At 38.5% G+C, this 22,899-nt stretch overlaps 1 protein-coding gene across 2 annotated transcripts in view; it reads right to left on the bottom strand.

Annotated features, from left to right (window-relative positions):
* Nucleotides 1-22,899, bottom strand: part of cad (carbamoyl-phosphate synthetase 2, aspartate transcarbamylase, and dihydroorotase) — an 82,798-nt gene that overhangs the window by 7,313 nt on the left and 52,586 nt on the right. The window contains exons 31-40 of one of the 2 annotated variants that reach the window (XM_052024727.1): nucleotides 21,636-21,837; nucleotides 20,771-20,961; nucleotides 19,237-19,377; nucleotides 13,986-14,081; nucleotides 12,007-12,160; nucleotides 9,133-9,180; nucleotides 8,228-8,388; nucleotides 7,470-7,544; nucleotides 5,018-5,230; nucleotides 963-1,088 (exon numbers count right to left, since the gene is read on the bottom strand). In XM_052024727.1, coding sequence (XP_051880687.1) covers nucleotides 963-1,088; nucleotides 5,018-5,230; nucleotides 7,470-7,544; nucleotides 8,228-8,388; nucleotides 9,133-9,180; nucleotides 12,007-12,160; nucleotides 13,986-14,081; nucleotides 19,237-19,377; nucleotides 20,771-20,961; nucleotides 21,636-21,837 — 1,407 coding nt within the window. The remainder of the gene's footprint in view (nucleotides 1-962; nucleotides 1,089-5,017; nucleotides 5,231-7,469; nucleotides 7,545-8,227; nucleotides 8,389-9,132; nucleotides 9,181-12,006; nucleotides 12,161-13,985; nucleotides 14,082-19,236; nucleotides 19,378-20,770; nucleotides 20,962-21,635; nucleotides 21,838-22,899) is intronic. The other variant, XM_052024728.1, reaches the window with a different exon arrangement.

Below are 22,899 nucleotides of genomic sequence, written 5' to 3'. Positions count from 1 at the left end.
GTAAATATAGTGAAATCACTGGTGTTTACTATTATTATACCATAATACCAACAACACCTGAAGGATTTATGTGCAGTGAGGGTTTGACACTAAATTCCCAAATCTGCTCTCAATAATTCTGCTCTAATCTACATGTTCTGCTGTTTGCAACCTTTGCAAATGGAATACAGGGAAATCAGTTGAACTGTCATGAACTTGAAGTCATTTGTAAACATTTTGCTGGAAAACATCAAAAATGTCTTGCATTACTCCACAAGATCTAAATGGGTTTCATGATGTAATGTAATTAATGTTTAGCAGACTCTCTGGCTTCTAAAAACTGTAGTTTTATATATATCGTGCTTTTTATGCAATTCTCCACAATAAATATTTTAAATGAATTTTAAAATGTCTATATTATGTTACAAAGATAATTAAAATTAAGCTTCTTCCTTCCCGGTGTTGCTCCTTATGAGCAGTCTTTAATGAGATTGGCTGCTCAGACAGCTTAATGATAATAATAGCTGATGAGTGCCAGGGATCCCATTTCAACTGATACACACTGCTGCAATCACCATTGAACTGCTTTGCAACATAAAAATAACTGCTTTGAAGGTAGTTTTCACTAAAGTCAGTGGTGAACACAAACTGCAGGGTAACAGCTTAGATGGGTATCAAATCAATAAAAAGACAATATTTTTGTTATCAAAAACATATGGTTGTTGCCTGACCTGTGGAATATTTCCATAGAGTTCAAATCATCTGTAAAACTAGTTAATGCTTAATACAGATTTATCAATATTGATAAAATTTTATTTTCTTGATTAGGGTGGAAATAGTACAAACTGAAGTAGTGCTACCCACAACCCATATGTTAAATGGATCAAAAGGGATAGAAATTAACTTAAATTGCTCAGAGCAGTACATGCAAACCATGCTGGAAAATTATTAAAGACAACCAAATAAAAGAAAATCTATCTTACCGTCATTCCATTGACTGTCCCCAGCTCCTCACGAATAGTGAAAATATCAAGCAGGGCCTGAGTTGGATGCTCACCTACACCATCTCCAGCATTAATGATAGGCTTTCGGCAATTTTTAGCAGCAAGCTGAAAAAAAAGTAATTGGATGCTAGTTCTCCTGTATTGGACTCAACTTGAAGCTAAAAGCATGTACAATCACAATCACAAAAAACAGAAAATGGATGTTACGTTAAATCAACACATTCTATATACAATCCAGGCCAGCCTACTACAACCAAGAATTTTGTTTAAAGTTTCTTCAAATGAAAATTAAAGAAACCTCATTCAAACCTTTACATTTGAAAATTTCTTAATTTGCAGAGAAGTCCAGAACGCAATTTTTTTTTGCAGAATAGAAATTAAAATCTTAAACAACCCCTTCTGTTTTCCTCATTTAACAATCACAATCGTAAGAAGTTTTCACTTAAACTACTGGCAATTAGCTACTAACATAGCTTTTCAATGGTTCAGATCCCATTATATAAATACAGTGGCATAAACTTAGTTGTTCAAAATTTAATATCTTTCTAAGTTTTCTGCTTTCTACTAGGATGTCTATGATATTGCAAGAGATGCTGTAGAATATTGATAAATTGGTTTATTATTGTCACATGTACTGAGGTACAGTGAAAAACTGTTTCACAATGCCATCCATACAGATTATTTCATCACATCAGTACATTAAGGTAGTACAAGGAAAAGATAATAACAGAATGCAGAATATAGTGTTACAGTTACAAAGAAAATGCAGTGCAGACATACAATAAGGTGCAAGGCCATGACGAGGTAGGCTGTGAAGTCAACAGTCCATGTTATTGTACAAGAGGTCCATTCAATTGTTTCGTAACAGCAGGATAGAAGCTGTCCTTGAACCTGGTGGTACGTGCTTTCAGGCTTTTGTATCTTCTGCTCATTTGGGGAGGGGGGGGGGGGGGCGAGAAGAGAAAATGTTTGGAGTGGGAGGGGTCTTTCATTACGATGGCTGCTTTACCCAGACAGCGAGAAGTGTAGCCAGAGTCCATGGAGGGGAGGCTGGTTTCAGTAACGTGCTGAGCTGTGTCCATAACTCTGCAGTTTCTTGCAGTCTTGGGTAGAGCAGTTGCCATATCAAGCCATGATGCACCCAGATAGGATGCATTCTATGGTGCATCTATAAAAATAAGCGAGGGTCAATGGGGACATGCCAAATTTCTTCAGCCTCCTGAGGAAGTATGAACACTGGTGCACTTTCTTGGCCATGGCATCTGCGTAGTTGGACCAGGAGAGGCTATTGATGACGTTTACACCTAGGAGTTTGAAGCTCTCAGCCAATTCCACCTCAGCACCATTGATGTAAACAGAAATGTGTGCACCGGCCCTCTTCCTGAAGTCAATGACCAGCTCTTTTGTTATGCTGACATTGAGGGAAAGGTTGTTGTCATGACACCATGCCACTAGGCTCTTGATCACCTTCCTGTACTCTACCTCATCATTATTTGAGATTCGGCCCACTATGGTGGTGTCATCTGCAGATGGAGTTAGAGCAGAATCTGGCCACACATTCATTAGTGTATAGGGAATAAAGTAGGGGGCTGAGGAAAATTAACCTGTGATGCAACAACAATACCAGTTTACATTGTTCTCTTTCAAGACTCAGTTGAGTGACCAACTGGGAAAGAACATTCTCTTATGCTAAAAGCCTGATAGTTTACCTTAAAAGTTTATAAGTGTGCAGCAATCTACAAAAATAAAATCAGGTTTGGAAATTTTCCTCAATGCACGGAAAGCAGGATTTCCAAATTAAGGCATTGTTCTGCTGTGCATACAAACAAGTAGGCAACTACACTGAAAGGTAATGACAGCAAAAAAGTAAAAAGCCTAACATTTAAAAATTTAATACCCTGTTTGCAAGCAAAGTATATTGCTTTAAGACAGAAAAAATGAGAAGAGTGGTCCAGCTTTGGTTGTCAAGTTAAAACTGGTTTTAGATCAAAGGAAACAAAAAGCTTTCAAAAAGAGCAACACTGGGAAAAATTCAGTCATGAAAGACCAAGACGTTGGTCTAGAAAACTAAAATATGAGAGCAGGTCAAAGGGAGACACAAAACTGTAAAAGCTTTGCCGATTCCTCAGCCAATGAAAGTGCATAATGTTAGCAGCATTCCAGTTACCAGTGTAGAAGGACTGGGTGGGGTGAACATTGATTCTGTAAGGGCAATCATATTTGACAAAACTATTGGGATTTCTTGAGGGTAATAAGCAAGGGTAAACTGGATGTGGTGTATTTCGGAAGACAACGCACAAGATTATTAAACAAAATCAGGGCACAGGTTACTGGCGCATAATGTACTGGTGTTTGATGATAATTAAGAATTGGTTAATTGGTCATTATCGAGGTGGGAGACTGACCATGGAGTGCTGCAGGGATCTCACTGGTCACAATCTACATCAATGATTTGGATGAACAAATCAAGTGAGATATACAAGTTTGCCTATGGTACAAGTCTCAGTAACGCAAAAAGGCGCATTTCACTGTACGTTTCAATGTATATGTGACTAATAAATAAATATCTTACCTGCTGAATGTGAAAAGTGGCTCCTTATGAACTTCAACACCCAAGGAGCTTTGCACTTTGACACATAGCTAACCAACCTACATCAACTCAGATCTAACAACACCCCCCCCTTTGGCAGGGGAAACCGCACCAACTTTGTCAGACAGCGGTAGTACAAAAAGAAACAGGGAAGACTGTAATAGCAGTATACGCAGAGGAGACAATGGTGGAGGGGAAATCCACTCAGACCAGTCATATAGCAAATGCCTCACCTACTCTAGACTAGCAGAGTACTCACATCAACCCCACCAGCAATGAACAACATTGATACTGGAGTCTGTAGATACTAATTTGTAAAAATAAATTGGTACTTAGTAGAACTTGCGATTAGCAACTGGTTGGAATGCTCATGGCTAACCTCTGCAGTCTCCATAAGAGTAGAAAATGTAGGTATTTATTACTGGGCCAGACTTTGTTCAATGTGTTGCTCTTGTGCTACTACCATGAACTCCACCCCTCAACCCCCTACCCCAAACCCAATGGCTGTTCTGACGTTTCACAGTTCCCTCAGGTGAGATGTCCTGGCCTTGCTGCCACAGCCATCTAAATGTAGCAGTCTATGAACCTTAAGGTGTGCTTTCAAAAGGATTTTTGAACTGTTTTTAATTGTCACTGATGATCAGAGACATTTTTAAACAATTGAAAGATTTAAATAATTTTTAAAATTAAAATATGAAAACTGTAACAAGATGTAAACAATACAATTGTCTTAACGTTCTCAATTATTTTTATAAGTTCAGAGTAAAATTAAGAAAAAAAGGATACCCTTTCAATCCAGGCTGGTGAACCTATTCAAGCAAATGGGATCTCAATACCAAGTACCAGCCATGAGTGGCATAAAGCTAACAAGCCAAGTATGAAGTTTATCCAAGCCCTTAGCTCATCATGAGCTTGTCCCCAGACATTGCACCAGCATTTGACCCTTAGTGCCTTTCTGGCTTCTGTTTGGCAATATGCAGGTACAGAAGTCAGTATCATGCTGTCCAGAGTACTGTAGCTAATCAACAATTCACTATATGATGCAGCCCATATGAAATTACAAATACAATTACATCCATTATTAAATTCACAATTAGCTGCAAGTATTTTTCTAATGACATCACAGCTCTAAGTTGTAAGTAGGTTCAAAATGGCTACAATGGACAAACTTATCTTTGTTACAATATTTATTGCTGCCAAATGCAAATGCAATAAACATACATTTCCAAAACAATTTTGTATTAAAGCATTTGAAGCATCAAAAGTGATAAAGATGCATCAGTTCTAGGGTTCACTGTGTTGTATGCTAAAAACAAAGCAATTGTATGAACGGTTAACAAAAGGACAACTTGAGTATTTTAAATGCCACCAATTCTCTGATAGTGAAACCCAGAAAATTAAACCATGGAGTAATATTCTGTACCCAGATGACTCAAATACATACCTCAACTGCACCTGGCTCAGGATGGCGAAGAACCACTACATCCACATAACAACTCATTGTCTGTACAGTGTCTAAGAGAGACTCCCCTTTCTGCACAGATGAAGTCGCTTCAGAAAAATGAATCACAGAACCACCAAGCCGTTGCATAGCAGCTGCAAATGAGCTACTGGTTCTTGTGCTGACCTCATAAAACATGGAAGCCATAACTTTACCCTGTTGGGAGAAAAAGGGTAGACAATCACCGACTCCAGAAGACATACCAGTATCCTGCAGTATCGTCATCACACTAAAATACAGTCTGGGTGAAATGCATGAACAGAACCAAGATACAAGTCTTAATTTCCTTTCCTCACAAATTTCTGAATTTGAGGTGCCCCACCCACTTTTGTCAACATATTTACATTAACTGCAGGTTCATTTTCTCCACCCACTGTGATCTTATTTATTGAGAGGTCTGGAAATGGCTGGCAAGCATAACCCTGGGAATTACAGACCAGTGAGTCTTACTTCAGTAGTGGGCAAATTACTGGAGAAGATTCTTAGAGACAGGATTTATGGTCATTTAGAGAAGCATAGGCTGATTAGGGACAGTCAACATGGCTTTGTGAGGGGCAGGTCGTGCCTCATGAGCCTGACTGAATTCTTTGAGAATGTGACAAAGCACATCAATGAAGGTAGAGCAGTGGATGTGGTGTACGTGGATTTTAGTAACGCATTTGATAAAGTTCCTCATGGAAGGCTTGTACAGAAAGTCAGGAGGCATGGCATCCAGGGAAACTTGGCTGTGTGAATCCAGAATTGGCTCACCCACAGAAGACAGAGGGTGGTGGTAGATGGAGCATATTCTGCCTGGAGGTCAGTAACCAGTGATGTTCCACAGGGATCTGTTCTGGGATCCCTGCTTTTTGTGATTTTTATAAATGACTTCAATGAGGATGTGGAAGGGTGGGTTAGTAAGTTTACTGATGATACAAAGGTTGGTGGTGTTGTGGATAGTGTACAAGGTTGCTGCAGATTACAACAGATGCAGAATGCAGAGCTGGGCTGAGAAGTGGCAGATGGAGTACAACCTGGAGAAGTGTGATGTGATACACTTAAGGAGATCAAATTCGAAGGCAGAATACAAGGTTAATGGCAGGACTCTTAGCAGTGTGGAGGAACAGATGGATCTTGCAGTCCACGTCCATAGATCCCTCAAGGTTGCCGCGCAGGTCGATAGGGTTGTTTAGAAGGCATATGGAGTGTTGGCCTTCATTAGTCAGGGTATTGAATTCAAGAACCACAAGGTGATGTTGCAACTCTATAGAACTCTGGTTAGACCACACTTGGAGTATTGTGTTCAGTTCTGGTCGCCTCATTATAGAAAGGATGTGGAAGCTTTAGAGAGGGCGCAGAGGAGATTTACCAGGATGTTGCCTGGATTGGAGAGCATGTCTTATGAGGATAGGTTGAGCGAGCTAGGGCTTTTCTCTTTGGAGAGGAGAAGGATGAGAGGTGACTTGATAGAGGTGTACAAGATGGTAAGAGGCATAGATCGAGTGGACAGTCAGATAATTTTTCCCCAGTGCGACAAAGGCTAACATGAGGGGACATAATTTTAAGGTGATTGGAGGAAGGTATAAGGGGAATGTCAGGGTATGTTTTTTTTTTATACACAGAGAGTGGCGGGTGCGTGGAACGCACTGCCGGCAGAGGCTGTGGGAGCAGACACATTAGGGACATTTAAGAGACTCTTAGACACATGAATGATAGAAAAATAGGGGGCTATGTGGGAGGGAAGGGTTAGATAGATCTTAGAGCAGGATAAAATGTCGGCACAACATTGTGGGCTGAAGGACCTGTACTGTGCTGCAATGTTCTATGAAACATATGAGAGCTTCTTAGGATCGGTGGGATGAGGAAGTTTTCCTTGGTAGGGGAACCTCGAATGAGGGGGCAGAGTCTCAGGCTAAGGGCTCAACCACTGAAGACCAAGATGAGATGTAATTTTGTGTATGTCATAAGTTTTCTATGAAAGTCATCAAGCCATTAAGAATACATGAGGCTGGGATAGAAAGATTTCTAGAATATAGGGAAATCAAGGACTATGATCTGACTGGAGGGGGGTCACATGGCCTGTTCCTGACACTCCGTGAGTTCTTAAATACTGGGCTATTTAGAACAGATGTTTGCACTTCAGTTCTGCATAGACCAGAAATAAAGATGTGTAGTGGTTTGTTTAATAAATTAACCAATGTTAAATTACAAGTCATCCAATGCAAATGTGACATTTTTGGGGAGTTAAATTCTCCCCAAAAAACATATCTTTTCCTTCAGGTTATTTTCTGGACACTTGAGATACATCAATACTTTGAGCAATATCACAATTAGTGAAGTTGGATGACTTAAGCACATCAACTGAAAACACCCAGCTTCTAGGATAATTATAACTCAAATAAAGTATTAGACAAACCTTTAGAATATCCAAGCTACGATCTTTCTGTACCGTTAAACGCAGGTTATGAGCAACATTGAACAAATGCGACAACTACAAAAAAAAAATCAGGAATTCAATGTCTCTAAGTAAATCCAGACATATACATACAAAAAAATTTAACAGTGGCACTTTTATCAGGACTCCTATTGCAACTTCCCATACAGTTGAAACATTACAGCAATCAAGTACCTTTACATGTCTTTATAATGAGATCAAAATGTAGCTTCTTCTTACTGGCCTCAGAGATAACAATTTTAGCCTCTTTTGGAGATTTCCAGCTCACTTAGTAACTTCAAAGTCATGATATTCTGTCTATATTCCAGTGCTCAGTCTTTGAATACAGAGTCTCAGTGTTAAATCCAGTATCATTTTTCGTCTGCATTCTTGAAATTTCCCCTTGGAAAACTTATTGTGATTTCTTTTTTATTTAAGTATTTGACAAAGTTTTCCAAATTACCTACAAATTGACAGTATATAGAATTTTCCTACTCATGAGAGAGATCAATGTCCCAGTTTTTTTTTAAGAAAATCAGATCCAAACCAGAATTTGTTCAAGTACTGTGATATTACACATGACAGCCATATCAGTCAGCTATCAAGGCTTTCATCCCATTTTAAACTGGTGCATATCACCATCCATTTCACGACACAACCAAGATTAGCACCAGAATAGAAACTGCACATCATCAAAACTACAAATTAAAGCAAATAGAACTCAAAAAGATAATGATCACCTGGTCTTTCGTAAACTGTCTAACTGACAGAACGTGCTGTCCAACAAAAGAATGTAAAAGAGGAGAATATGGATGAGGGACAGCTTGTGCTGCAAGATTCTGTGGTGATAGAAGCCTCGAGACTGGAGGAGGATAAACATAACCATCCTGGCTCATGGTATCTTTTGACAAAAGGAAAACAAATAAATGTTCAGAATTATTTGAAATGAAAGGCTCTTTCCTGTTATGCAAATATTCAGCATGTCATGCAAAATTTTCATAGTTTCATGAATTTTATTTTGAACTTATCCACAGAAAACTGATTAAGCTTCACCATTTTAAAATGCAAGCTGTTCACTAAACCATGAAAGGCCTAAATTTCAATTGAAAAATGACATGTTCGTTCAAACCAATCAGCAAATTTGTACTGTTAGGTTCATAATCAACTGCTCAACAGCCCCCTAACTATATATTCAAAGCCTTATGCTATTATGAATGCCACTGTACGATCCACCACTTGAATTGCACTGTAATGACATGCCTCTACATTAAATCTCATTTTGCAAACTAAAGCAAAAAAAAAGCAGCCCAAATCCTTAATCAGTATTAATAAATCAAGATGATACAAATTTAGTAACATTAAATACACAGAACTATCTAAATCCTAGTAAGCATGTTTCTATAAGGTTTCAATAATATGCAGTGCGGTAACATGCAAACATTTATGAGCATCAAAACTGGCACACAAACAGTGGATTCAATACTACTCCACAAAATGCTTGCAAATCTGCAATATCAGGAAAGCAGCAAAGCGTTCTTTTCAGAGCAAAAAAGATGGGATTATCTGTAGCCAGAATAATCAATTTTTAAGCAATTGTGAACATTGCAGAGTACTGAAATTTTACACCTGAAGCTGCAATTCACACCTTGTTCGATGAATTTCTTGACTGTTTTTTCCTTGTATTCTCCTTCAGCTGTTTAAATCAGAGCAAGCAGAATCAGCAAGACGTCAATAATTGAATCAAGAAATCCTGATTAGAAAATAAGCATGCTTTGCAATTTACAAAAACATTTCTTCATTTGACAATCAGAGGAACCTGCAGATCACTACAAGCATCTACGTGATCCATGATTGATATTAGATGTGTTTTTCTTAAATAATCAATACTTTCTTGATGAAAGGCATTATATGAGACTATTAATATGACAAAGCTTAAAGAGATTCACAGCTAAGTGATTTTACCAAAAGCACTGAAAACAAAGGTGTTAAATGTTGTTAGTGTGCATATTGCAATCAAGCCATAAGTTTTCATCCTAAAGTAATACAAAACTCAGCTTGTTCATTTCAGACTCCTTCCAATTAACCCATTCAAAAAGAGTTAATGTTACTGATTTCCACAGATTTGTGTTTGAAGTACAGTGCCTTCAAATCTGTTCCCTGCCCTTCACGATGGCAAACAAAACCTTGTTAAATTACAAGTTACATAAAATAAAACTGTTTTACTGTGGCAAAATTTCATTAAGTGATTGCTCACCAACCAGGAGAGAGACCTTAACTCTCATTGCAGACTGAACAATGAATATTCCAAGCTGAAAACTGAGAGCAATGGTTTAAGTTTTGGTTGAACAGTGACGTCTCTGTTCTATTAATTGGATTTCACACTAATTCATTATTGTGGAAAATGGAAACAACTGAGAACATTAGATTTTGTTTAAATTCTACTACCCACAAGTTCTGATAACTTTAACAAAAAGTAGTTTAAACAGTGCTGAACAGTATTCTGAGAGCATAATGTTTGTGGATACTGCTACAGTACTAACGACAATACTTGTACAATTAAGTTAGAAAAAATTGAATTATCTATCATATCCAAATTTTCTGGGTGCTTAGACAAAGTACCAAAGTAGTCAATGCCAGAATATAATAACGTAACAATATAACTGATGACTTGATCTGTAAATAAAAGTTCAGATAAATCAAAATGACTCAATCTTACCCTTAACAGAAGTCAGCATATGATAATGCCCAAAGCTGCTAGGACTTGAAAGATTTTATCTGGTGCTAACACTGACGCAACCAATTTACAAAACGCCCGCTTAGATTTTGCAGTGATAATGACAATGAAAGTCTGTATTCACTACGATTATACCATGAAGCCAACAACAACTGCTGATCTGCAGTTATACGACTGATTCCCTGTAAAACAGTATTTTCCAACACTCCCCAATGTCAGAAATCTGGTGAGAACATCAGGCATTTGTAAATTCTCACTGTAAAGAAAATCACCTCAAAACTTTTAGCCAAGCATAGGCTTGCTGCTGACCAGTACACCACACAAATTTTCTTGGTGCTGATAAGAAGAGCCTATCATGCTGACTTCAAACTCTGGGGACTCCAGCACTATGACAGGGTGCAGACCGGGAATGGGAAAATGATGGTGGTGCTGGCTGAAAGGGGGGGTGGTAAAGATATGTCTGGAAATGATGTAAATAGAAGGACACAAATGAAATCTGCAATATCAGGAGAGCAATGGTAGAAATGTAGAGTGGGCATTCATGCTGGGAAATCTCAGGAAGATGTGAGCACCGCTGCTCTAGGTCCAGCTGACGAGCTTGTTAAAACATAAGACACCAACTAATACTAAGTTCAGGATTTCTATGTTGACCATTTTTGCAGAAGTCCCAGGCTTAGTTGAATTTATCTGGGGCATTAATACTCTGCCATGAGGTATAAGCATGCTTTAAAAAGGTGCCTATTAAGCCATTCCAATCTCTTGGAGTAGACAATTATTTTTCCTATGCATTGCCACTCCATACTTAAAATAGTGAAAATATATTTTTATGATATTTTACCTCCCATCTTAATTTCATGTCAACAGTTCAATTACATTTTTGTAATATCTTAATTTACAAATTGCTTCCTGATTTGCTGAATGCAAGGATACTTTAATGTAATTGATAATAGGCTAGCTAAGTAACATCACTATTGCTGGATTCCAAACATCTCATTGAAAAATTGCATTTCACTACCTGATGTCAGTAAAGAGATAATCTATGACACATTTGGTTATTCATTTATACCAGGCTAACCACATGATTCAAAACATAGGTGGATGCACACAAACCAGGAAAAACAACTTTTGACTCAAAAATCTTCTGGTAAATATTGAAGTGATCTATTATAATATAACTTAATTTTATTTCTATCACAGAACAAAAATAAAATGACTACTAGTGCATAGCTCATCAAAAGCAGCGTCACAGGTAGACAGGGTGGTGAAAAAGGCATTTAGCACGCTGACCTTCATCAGTCAGGGCACTGAGTATAGGAGCTGAGATATTATGTTGCAGTTGTATAAATCATTGTGAGGCCATACTTGGAGTACTGTGTACAGTTTTGGTCACCCTGTTACAGAAAACTTTTAAGGCGAAGGGGGAGATTTAAATGGAACTTGAAGGGTAACTTTTTCCACAGAGGGTGGTGAATATATGGAATGAGCTGCCAGAGGAACTGGTTGAGGAAGGTACAATAGTATCATTAAAGAAGCACTTGGCTAGGGCCATGGAGGGGCAGGGGTCAGAGGGATATGGGCCAACGCAGGAAATTTAGACTAGCTAGGTGGGCATCATGGTCGGCATGGACTTGTTGGGCCGAAGCGTCTGTATCCAAGCTGTATTGTTCTATGACTCTAAAAATCTCTGGGTCATCTAATGATCTTACAGGTTAATCCATCTGCAAATTATACTACACAAGACCACATTAAATCACAAATGAAGGAAGAAATTAAAAAACAAACTACCATTTAGCAGTCCAGGGTCAGAAGAGCGATGGATTCTTGGAGGTAGATGGAATCTGGCATCCACAGCAGGGCCACTACTTGCCAATCTGCGAGGGCTTGCTGGCCTGGTTCGGATCGTTTCAGTCTGAGTAGAATGTTTTGAATGCTCTGGAGTCTTAAAAGAAAATTAATTTGAGCAGATACATCACAGGTAATAAACTAGTTGTTTTGTGCGATAAGGTAAATGAAAAATCTTAAATGCCAATTATGGAAACCTTTGGGAAACTATTTGTATGCCTGCTACATAAAAACTACAAAATGTCACATTTAAGACTTCAGTGTAATATTGAGGGGATGCTGCTTTGACATAATTTACTTCCAAAGGAGATATTTAAAAAGTTTCAAATTACTAAATTATGACACAAGAGATTATCATTCATACCATTGGACTATGCCCACACCCAGCAGAACAACTCCATTAGTCCCATTCTTTTTGCCCTGTAGTCCTGCAACTTATTCCTTTTCTCATGCCCATCAACTCCCCATCGATTCTTTTGCCACCTGCCTACACAAGGGGTAATTAAGAGCAGCCAATTCACCTACAAGCACATCTTTAGGATACAGAAGGAAACCAGTGCACCAGTGGAAATGGTAAGAACATGCAAACTCCTCAGAGGCTTGTGCTTGAAAAACTTCCCAATCCTGTATAGCATCTTTAACACAAGGAAGTTCTGGTATTCTATCACACCAAAGTCTGCTCCAAATTTCAAATCGAGAGATTGCCTCTTCTTTCCTTCTCTAGCACAGAATGCCTCTTTAGCCTCAAGTGATGCAATCTCAATTTACCTAGCTCACAGCCATTCATCTGACTGCATTAACCTCATGTGGCACCTCCATGACGACAAAAATCAAAAGTTTTGACAACGTCAAAGCCATCTTTAACTAGTTCCTACATCCCTACTCCAATCCATTTCCACTTCCTTTGTTGCCTCAAGGAAGAAAATCAAAACCCAACCTATTCACATTTGGCAGATGCTATTTTGAATACATTGTCCTGCTTATGGATAGAATTTAAATCCTCTAAATAACAAAGAATCTAATACTGTACAGAATCAGTGCTACAAAATTATTGCAAAGGTAATTAGAGTACTTGCATGAATAGAGAAAATAATTCAATGTAAAATATCCCTTGTACAAGACCTAGACATTGTGTTCATTGGTGGACATGTCACACTTCAGTTGATTTGAAGCTTCCGGAAAGATTAAAAGGAAGATCACTTTAGTTCCCTCTTGGTTCAAAGCCCTTAATTATAACAATAGACTGAGAAAACTAGATCTACTAATTCTCAAAACTCATTATCCTGATAGTTATATCCGTGCTTAAGATGATGAAGCAGGCAGACTGCATTTGTGGATAGACTGCAAAGACTAGAAAAATTTAAAAACACGAACGTGAACTGTGCAAGGACAAGGTCCGCTGTCACCAAGTTTCCCTTACTGGCCTATATAAAGAGTATTGAGTTACTGCAGCTGTTGAAGCAGCACATCACTTCCTCACTAGGTACTAACAATGGCAAGCACCTTAATAGTTACCCTCAAGTATTCTTTGACTTCCCACAGTCATTGGAAAGGTATTTCCCAGATCTTGCTGCCCCGCACACTCAAACAATAGAATATTTTTAATTCTGGATAATCTCAGGCAGATTGGGAGGCATAATGTTCATCACCACTGACTTTGACTCAAGGGAACTATTTGTTTTTTCCTCAATGTGTTCTCATGACTAATCAGCTGACATACCACCAAGAAATTAATTCAAAGCACTAGGGTAACTTAACACTTCCATCTTATGGTTTTAATTCTGATCATTAATTGTATTGACTGATACCTGTTAGCTGAAAAAGGCCTAACACAAGAGATCAGAAGAGGCTGCATTGTTGGATTAAAAACACTGCATTTTTAAAAAAAATCAGAGTAGTCTGTGGCAGAATGGAAGCCTTACCTTTACTGAAGTAGGTGGTGGTGGTGGCGGTGGTGGCAATGAGACGCCCAAAGGCCAGGTCCTCACATCTTGTCCATAGCCTGGGGGAACCAGCACCTGTAATCACAATTTACAACTGAGCACATTTCCATGTTGTGGATCTTTTGTTTCATAGCTACGTAAAGCTAACCACAAAAATTAAGGCAGAACAGTGATAGTGTCTCCAAACAAGTATTTGAAGGGAAAACATAGAAACATTACAGCAATCAGGAATATTTCTTCATTTATGTTTTTAATGCTATTTAATTTTGATTCAATGCAAGTGGAGGGAAAGCTTCAAAGCATCCTTGTACTTGTGAAATATCTTGCATATGCCATCTTCTGCAGATTACACTAATGTCCAGGACTGGGGAACTTTAGGAAGAGAAAGCAATTATGTAGGGTAGCAAAATAGGCAACAATAATCAGAGTCAATCAGAAAAGAACAGTTTGAATATACCACCACTTCAGAGAAGGGGACAGAGTAATTTCAACACAATAGGGGCATAAATGGCACACAAAAAAAAAGTACAATCTAACAGCCACTACAGAAGCATGGTTGTAAGATGACCAAGGCTAGGAAATAAATATTCCAGGATACGTAACTTTTAAAAGTGAAATAGAAAAGGAGGTGAATACCTCTGGTATTTCAAATATGGATGAAGGCAGTAGATAGAAAGGATCTTGGTTCAAAAAAATCAAATAGTATTATCAGATTTGGGTGAAGCTTGGAAACAGCATGGGGTGGAAAACATTAATGGGAGTTGTACACAGGGCCACAAGGAATTTTGGTAAAATGGAACACTGTATATTCAGGAAATAAGAGGCGCATTAAAGAAGGGTAATATAATAAACATGGGGCACTATAGTGTGAAGGATGAATTCATGGAGTGCATACAATATTGTTTTTACAGATCATTTGGTTGAGATGTTAATGAAGGAACAGACTATTTGATTTCTCGTACTGTGTAACAAGGGTAAATTGATGACCTGGTAGGTATGGAACCTTTAGGGAACAGTGATCATTAGATGAAATTTTTCTATAAAAACATGATTTATTTCAATCTGAACCAGGTCTTAAATCAGAATGAAACAAACCACAAGGGCATGAGGTTTCAGCTGGCTATATTAGACTGGGAAATTACACTGAAAAGGTAATGATAACAACAAAGTAAAAAGCCTAACATTTAAAAATTTAACACCCTGTTTGCAAGCAAAATATATTTGCTTTAAGGCAAAAATAAAAGAGAAAGTGGTCCAGCTTTCACTATCAAGTTAAAACTGGTTTTAGATCGAAGGAAAAAAGCTTTCAAAAAGAGCAATACTGAAGATTGGGAAAAATTCAGTCATGAAGGACCAAGACGTTGATCTAGAAAAGTAAAATATGAGAGCAGGTCAAAGGGAGACACAAAACTGTAAAAGCTTTGCCGATTCCTCAGCCAGTGAAAGTGCGTAATGTTAGCGGCATTCCAGTTACCAGTGTAGAAGGACTGGGTGGGGTCAACATTGACTATGTAAGGGCAATCATGTTTGACAAAACTATTGGGATTTCTTTAGGTTACTAAGCAAGGGTAAACTGGATGTGGTGTATTTCAGAAGATAACACACAAGATTATTAAACAAAATCAGAGCACAGGGTATTGGGGAGTAATATACTGGTGTGTTTGAGGATAGTTCGGGATTGGTTAATTGGTCATTATCGAGGTGGGAGACGGTGACCATAGAGTGCCGTAGGGATCTCACTGGTCACAATCTACATCAATGATTTAGGTGAATAGATCAAGTGCAATATACAAGTTTGCCTCTGGTACAAGTCTGGGTAACAATATGGGCTGCAAGGAGCAAAGAGGCTTCGAGGGAGTATATACAGGGTAAGTGAACGGGAAAGGAAATGGCAGATGGAATACCAATAAAGAAAAAAAATGAGAAGTCACGCACTTTGGCCAAAATATAATGGCAATGCATTATTAAAAGGTGTGAGTTTGAAAGGTTTGGTGTTCCGAGGGACCTGGTGTCGTCGTACACAAATCACTGAAGATTAATATGCAGGTTCAGCAACTGATTAGAAAGGCAAATGGTAGGCAGGCCTCTTCCCCCCACCTTCCCCCCCCCCCCCCAAGAGGATTTGAGTACAAGAGTAGAGGCATCATTTTCCAATTATACAGAATGGCAACTAGAGTGTTGTGTACAGGTCTGGCCTCTCTAAAAGAAGGGTCAACTACAATATGGAGTATAATCAAGATCCAAATTCCTGAAAAGGGTGTTTGAAGAAATTTAGCAGATTGAGCCAACACTTTCAAGTTTAGAAGAATGAGATCTGATCTCATTTAAACATGCAAAATTGTTAGAGACTTGACAGGGTAAATGCAGAGATGTTTCCTCCTAGTGGGTTGTCTGGAACAATGACTCTCAGTCTCAAAGAGTCAGCTATTCAGGACAGAGATGAAAAGAAAAAATTTCTTCACCAGATGGTCGTGAATCTTCGGAATTATCTACCTAACACAGCTGGTCCAAATGAATTGTAAGCTTGTTTATTCCAGCAGTACAATGATCCAGTTTTGAATCTTTTTCGACAAGCCATCAAATCATTCATGACTAACTTGTATATTAGTGAAGAGTTTGACTGATTTTTCATCCTAAGTTTAGCAATGTGAGGCTCTTGATAAAATGCAGCAATTCTTCACTAAATCTAATGAAGGCATTTCTAAATGATGCAAATGTAGACACTCATGGCTTGAGCAAAGCTTGGCTTTGGGGAATTTCTGGGCGGAGAAAAGACAGATGGAATTCAATCTCGATAAGTGATACATTTTTTAAAAAAATTATTTAGACAGCATAGTAACAGGCCCTTCCAGTTCAACGAGTCTGCGCCGCCCATTTAAACCCATGTTAAGCTACCCGTACGTCTTTGGAATGTGGGAGGGAACCAGAGCACTCAGAGGAACCCCAATCGCTGGCACTGTAATAGCGTCACACAAACTGCTACACTACTGTGCCACCACATTTTTGTAGGGCTATCAGGATAGGACATACACCATAAACATTGGGGCCCAAGAGAATAGAGGAACAGAGGGATTCGGTGTACAAGTCCATGGATCCCTACAGGTGATTAGACTAGTAGACAAGGCAGCGAAGATATACAGGATGCTGGCCATCATCTGCTGGGGTGTAGAACATAAGAGCATGGGGATCATGGTACAACTTTATAAAATATTGAATATGCCACAGCTGGATGTATTGGGTGTAGCTCCGGTCACCACACTGTAGGAAGGACATAATTGCACTGGAGAGGGTGCAGAGGAAATTCACCAGGATGTTGCTTGGAAAGGAATGTTTCAATAGTGAGGGGAGATTGGATAGATTGGAGGAAGCCAAGGGACACCCAATGGAGGTATACAAAATTATGAGGGGGACATAACAGGGTGGATTGTGAGAAACCTGACTCCCCCCTAAAGGAGATACCTAAAACCAGAAGGCAATAGTTTACATTGAACTGTAAGAAAGTTAGAGGGCAAGAGGATCTAAAGCAGTCTCCCCACCTCCAGTGAAGGGTAGTTGCAATCTGGAACACACTGCCTGACAAGGTAGTGAAGAGAAAGGAAGGTACTCTCACAACAGTTAAAAGTATCTTGACGAGCATTTGAATCAACAAATCATGGAAGGCTATGGACCAAGTGCTGGCAAATGGGATTAATATGGATGGATACATGATGGTTGGCATGGACTGAGTGGGTTGAAGAGCCCATTTCTGTGCTGTATGATTTCTGGTTCCTCAATCAAATCAGGTTAAATTCTTCTCATAGCAATTCATCTGCCAAAAATGGCTGATTGAACTAGCACAAAAACTGGCTGCTAGGATGAGATATTGCACAGTGACCAGTGTTATTGAAAAAGCATCCCAGCATCAATCACATCTCTGGAGCTGTATTGAGGAAGAGCGTAGATTGATGACAGGAAAATGCAATGGAATGGGCAAAATGATATTTCTAAAACAAATAATTCAACCACAGCAGAAGTCAAATGATGACAATCAAGGTTAGTGGATTCCATGTATTTATGCATTTCAACCAGCTGACGTTCAGTGAGCTCATATTTGAAGCAGGCCAATCAGTGGAATATGCACCTCAGTGACAAGAAAAATGGCATTTCATTGTTTGCTGTAACACTGGATCTGAATAGTTTGACAGAGTTTGTGAAAGAAGCCAAGCAGCTGTTGTGTACATTTCCTATCAGTTATAAATGAAGTGAATACCATCTAAGTATTTATCTTATGATTTACTTTTGATACATATTTCAGTTTTGCTCAAGGTCAATATGTGTGATAATGAGGTATCAAGATCACTGTCATAGAAAAAGCAATGTACTAGCACTGACAAAGACCCAACTATAATTTTACATCTCAAAAGGTTGGAAAAGACAGCAATTGCTCTTCATGTCTGCACTCAATTCAAAGCAGCATGAAAGAAGACATGAAATCCTATTTACAAAAACATGAAAACATTTGAACTGGAATCCATAAATCAAAGCATGTACAAACAGAAGCAGTATGAGGAAGTTCAGTAGTACATCAATCTTGTCATAGATCAACTGAAAGCTTCCAAAAATAAAAGCCTGGAAATGAACAAAATGAGATACATTGCCAATTTAAATGAATTTTCAATCTCTTGTACTGAAGAGAAATAAAAGACCAAACTTATTCTAGCAGCATTTTCACAGAAAACATAATTCTGCACATCAAAATAAAGCTGACCACAAAGACAAATTCTTGCAGCAACACACAAGGTCCTCCCTAAATTGCAAGATGAAACTTAAAAACAAATTGTAACCTGGTTGCAAACGAGAAAAGGTATTTACTAAAAAGTAAAATTTACATTATTAAATGTTAGCAAGTGAAAACATATTAGGGAGAATGGGAAGAGGACAAACACCAATTTTTTAAAATCTTTCTATTAAATTGCTCTAATAACTTTTCTCCCCTTGTTGCAGTGAAATTCACTGCTTCAATTCAGAAACCTGAATTGTTTAGTTTGCAGAGTCTGCTGAAAGAACCAAGTTTGAGATTTGGGGATTGGATAGGTACATGGAAATCCCTTGGAGTAGCCCAGATGGTAGCCAGAGACAATCCAGCCCGCCATGGTAGAGGCCTGATATTATGGAATTTGCTTTTTCAACAATCCTGCAATTTAGGTAGGACCTTAATAAAATTGTAAACACTGCAGAGTCCAGACATTACCTGTCCATCAATGTAGGCCACTTCACCTCTCAATACAACTCGCCTGACTCTTCCCTTCACTTTCTTTCCTTCAAATGGTGTCCATTTGGACTTTGTGAACTGCATGTGTACTGGAATAACCCATTCTTGCTCCAAATCAACCTAGAAGTACCCGAAACATTGACTCAGTTTTGTTTCAATATGACATTAGAACTCCAACATATGGTTAGAAACACATTTTGGATAGGAAGAAAATCACATGCAATAAAATATTGCTCTTTAGTGAACAGTTCTTAGCAATATTAGATCTGCTATTCAGTAAGTAATTTTTTTTTTAAACAGCTGACTACAGCGTTAAGAATTCTTACTCGCTTGGTTTTCCCTCTTAACAATCTGCAATCTTTCCAATGTTATCCACATTCTCTTGCAGAAACATTATGCTCCACTTTCCCAGACACACTGCCCACCTGCACATGACTTCTGCCTCTCTCCCTTTAATTACCTGCTGAAGCTCTGGCATGCTCTCATCCTAACCAGTGTCTGGACAGCACAGTGACACAGCTGGTGGTGCTGCTGCCTCAATCCCAGTTTCAATCCTGACCTCCAGTGCCATCTATGGGGACTTTGTATGGTCTCCCTGTGATTGCACAGGTCTCCTCCGGGTATTCTGGCTTCTCCCACATCCCATTAACATGCTGGTTATTGGGTTAATTGGTTATTGCAAATTACCACTGGTGTAGGTGGGTGAACGAATCAGGGGAGTCGACGAGCATCTCAGAGAGAATAGGTTGGTGGGAGTTACGCAATGGGACAGATGGGAATGCTCTGGAAAGCAAAACAGATATGAAAATATGGAGTCTGCACTGTGCTTGGAGCCAGAATTTCAGTGGGGGTTTCCCACTTATCCATCATAACCTTGGTTTGAAAAAAGAGTAAACTGTTTCCATGACAGCCTTCAGCGGGATAGTCCATCTACATGTTTTTCCTGACAGTGACAGGAAGGTGAAGGCGAGATGGTGCTATGTGGAACTGGGAAGCTTATTGAAAACACTGTGTTGATCTCAACCCTGCTTTGTGATATCTGAGCTACTCAGGCTGCTTTGCTTTATGTCTGTTTTTAAATCTCCAGCCCCTCCACTGAAATCAACTGTTCACACATTCTCAGCATCCAACTGTTTCTATGTATACTGTTGTTCCTATGCCTTCTATTTATGCCATGGTATTAACATTATTCCACTTAACCAATAGTCACTGACCAGTACATGGGGGCTGGTGTGGGCATATCAAGCTGTGTTAGAATGCATGTGTTTCAGGGGAAGTGCATCAATTAATTTATTTGACAAGATACAAACCTTTCTCATAGAGCCATGCAATCAGACATTTCACTTCAAATATGCTTTGAAGATCAGATAAATAGGACACTTTCTAAAATTAAGATCTTTCCAATATTCATAAAGAAAGATAAAAGATTGAGTGGCTTGAATGAACATGTCATAAATACAAAAAAATGTTTATTCTCCAATATTCAGACAAAAATTTCTCAAAACTCCTCTACCTCCACGTAAGTGTTTTCCTGAACTGGCAACGAAAAGATCTTCCGGGGATTTTCATACAGCCTTTTAATTAGACCATCAATGGTGAGTCTTCCCTCACTGACGGCTGTGAGGAGTAGCGGCAGCATGGTCTCTAAACCAGGGTAACCTGGTGGTGGTGTATCACTAATCTTCTCTTCAACAGAATGTGGAGCTGAAGAACAGAAGATGAAACCATTGGTGTACATTTACCCAAAACACAATTACTCTGCCCTGTACTGCCACAGGATCTAGATCAAAACTTTGTTTATAAAGATCATGCCTATGGCAACCCTCCACTCAAAAGTCTGTACAGCAAATTTATTTAATCAAATACATATGATCACAGCACCACAGTCAATTAATTAAAGAACTATACACAAAAGAATACTAAGTTTAACAACATAAAATAATTTTAAGCTTTTGCTGTAATTAAATAACCAATTGTTAGTGAGGATGTTTTAGTCCTTTAACATAAAAACAAAAGTAAATTACTAATGCAATTTTGTTATGCTCTGGGGAAAAGCAGCTTCATGCAAAAAACAGATCTGGCAGCAAAAACACTTTTCATCTCATTTACTACATACTGCCATTTGCGTGGTTACTTGCTTTAAGCTTGAACCCATTCTGCACAGCTACACCCACAGGAATCTCCCGAGACTGGAAACTGCAAAGATTACAGCAAATAAAACTGTCGGTCGCAGTTTAGAAAGATGTATCACATCACATCACTAAGATGTATAAAGATTTAAGATTTTTCTGAAGGAATTCCTTACTGCTTCTCCCCATGACCCAAAATTTAAAAGTAACTTAAAAAAAAATCAAGAGTTTGCTGATTCAATTACTTACCATGATCAGTCGCAAAACAGTCAATGACATCCATATTTTCCCACAGAGCTTTGACGTCCTCTTTAGTACCAAGCATTGGTCTAACTTGGCCTTTGCCATGACCTATACTTTCAAGGTCTTCTTCACTCAAGAAAAGATGGTGAGGAGCCACTTCACAGGTTACCTGTACACCTTTCTGTTTCGCAGCTCGAATAATCTGGATCTGATGGACATAACAAATAAAATGTCACTAACTATATCCAATAAAAGCATTCCCGTCGCTTCAGTCATTTTCAGATTTGAATTTAATCCAAGTCTTTTTGTCGTGAATAAAAACAAATTCAATGAAAAAACCGTGTTTAACATTAAATCCCAGGGTTCATCTTTTCACGAGTTATGTGTTATCCCACAGCAGAATAGCTAAATGAATGGATTAAGGACTGAATGGCCGACTGCTGTACTCACGCTCTCAATCCTAAAAATCAGCAGTGCATTGTCAAATATCCAATAAGAGCATTTTTTAAATACTATGTTACAGAATTCTGTATGATAGTTTTATTGAATTTAGTCTCAGTCAGGGAGAGATTACGCCATGGCAAGAATTTGATTTGGTTTTAACTGCACAATTTCCCATACACAAAATAGTTCTTAAATTAGCAGTGTGAAGTAGTTAAGCTTTTGCTGTAATTAAATACCTGATTAGTGAGCATGTTTTAGTCCTTTAACAGGAAAGCAAAAGTAAATTATGAATGCAAAACCAGGAGAAGATCTAGAAATTTGTAAGGTCCTATTGAAAGCAAATGAAGTTTCCTTTATCTTTAACATTACTTTAAAAGCATGGTGGTAGCACTTGGCACCACCCACAAACATTTCCAGGCCACAGAGCACAATAATTACCACGAGGAAATTTCCGCAATTATGACTAAGGTGGTTTCAACTTTTTTTTAAATGAGCACAATGAGGTACTAGTGGACGCATTAAGTTTGCAACTGTTGAAAAAAAAGTATTTTACCATTACCAAGAACACCAATAAAAAGTATACATGGTCAGTACAGTTTATTTTCAAAGTTATTTTAAGTGATTCAATAACACGGGTCACTGACACCTTCAGTTTGCAATCAGGATGCATTCCCAACAAGAGAGCTAATGTAATCAGTGCTTAAAGGGGTCACTGTAGCACTTAATATATACATATTTGTGATGTGTTACCCATAGCACTGCTGTACTAGGAACCTAATGTGAACCCTGCCCTCCCACTGCTGTTAAATCTCAGTGCCGCGTGGCT

This window comes from Pristis pectinata, chromosome 10 (genome assembly GCF_009764475.1).
Source record: "Pristis pectinata isolate sPriPec2 chromosome 10, sPriPec2.1.pri, whole genome shotgun sequence".
NCBI classification, from domain to species: domain Eukaryota; kingdom Metazoa; phylum Chordata; class Chondrichthyes; order Rhinopristiformes; family Pristidae; genus Pristis; species Pristis pectinata.
The sequence above is the reverse complement of the archived record's forward strand: the minus strand, read 5'-3'. Positions and strand labels throughout refer to the sequence as shown.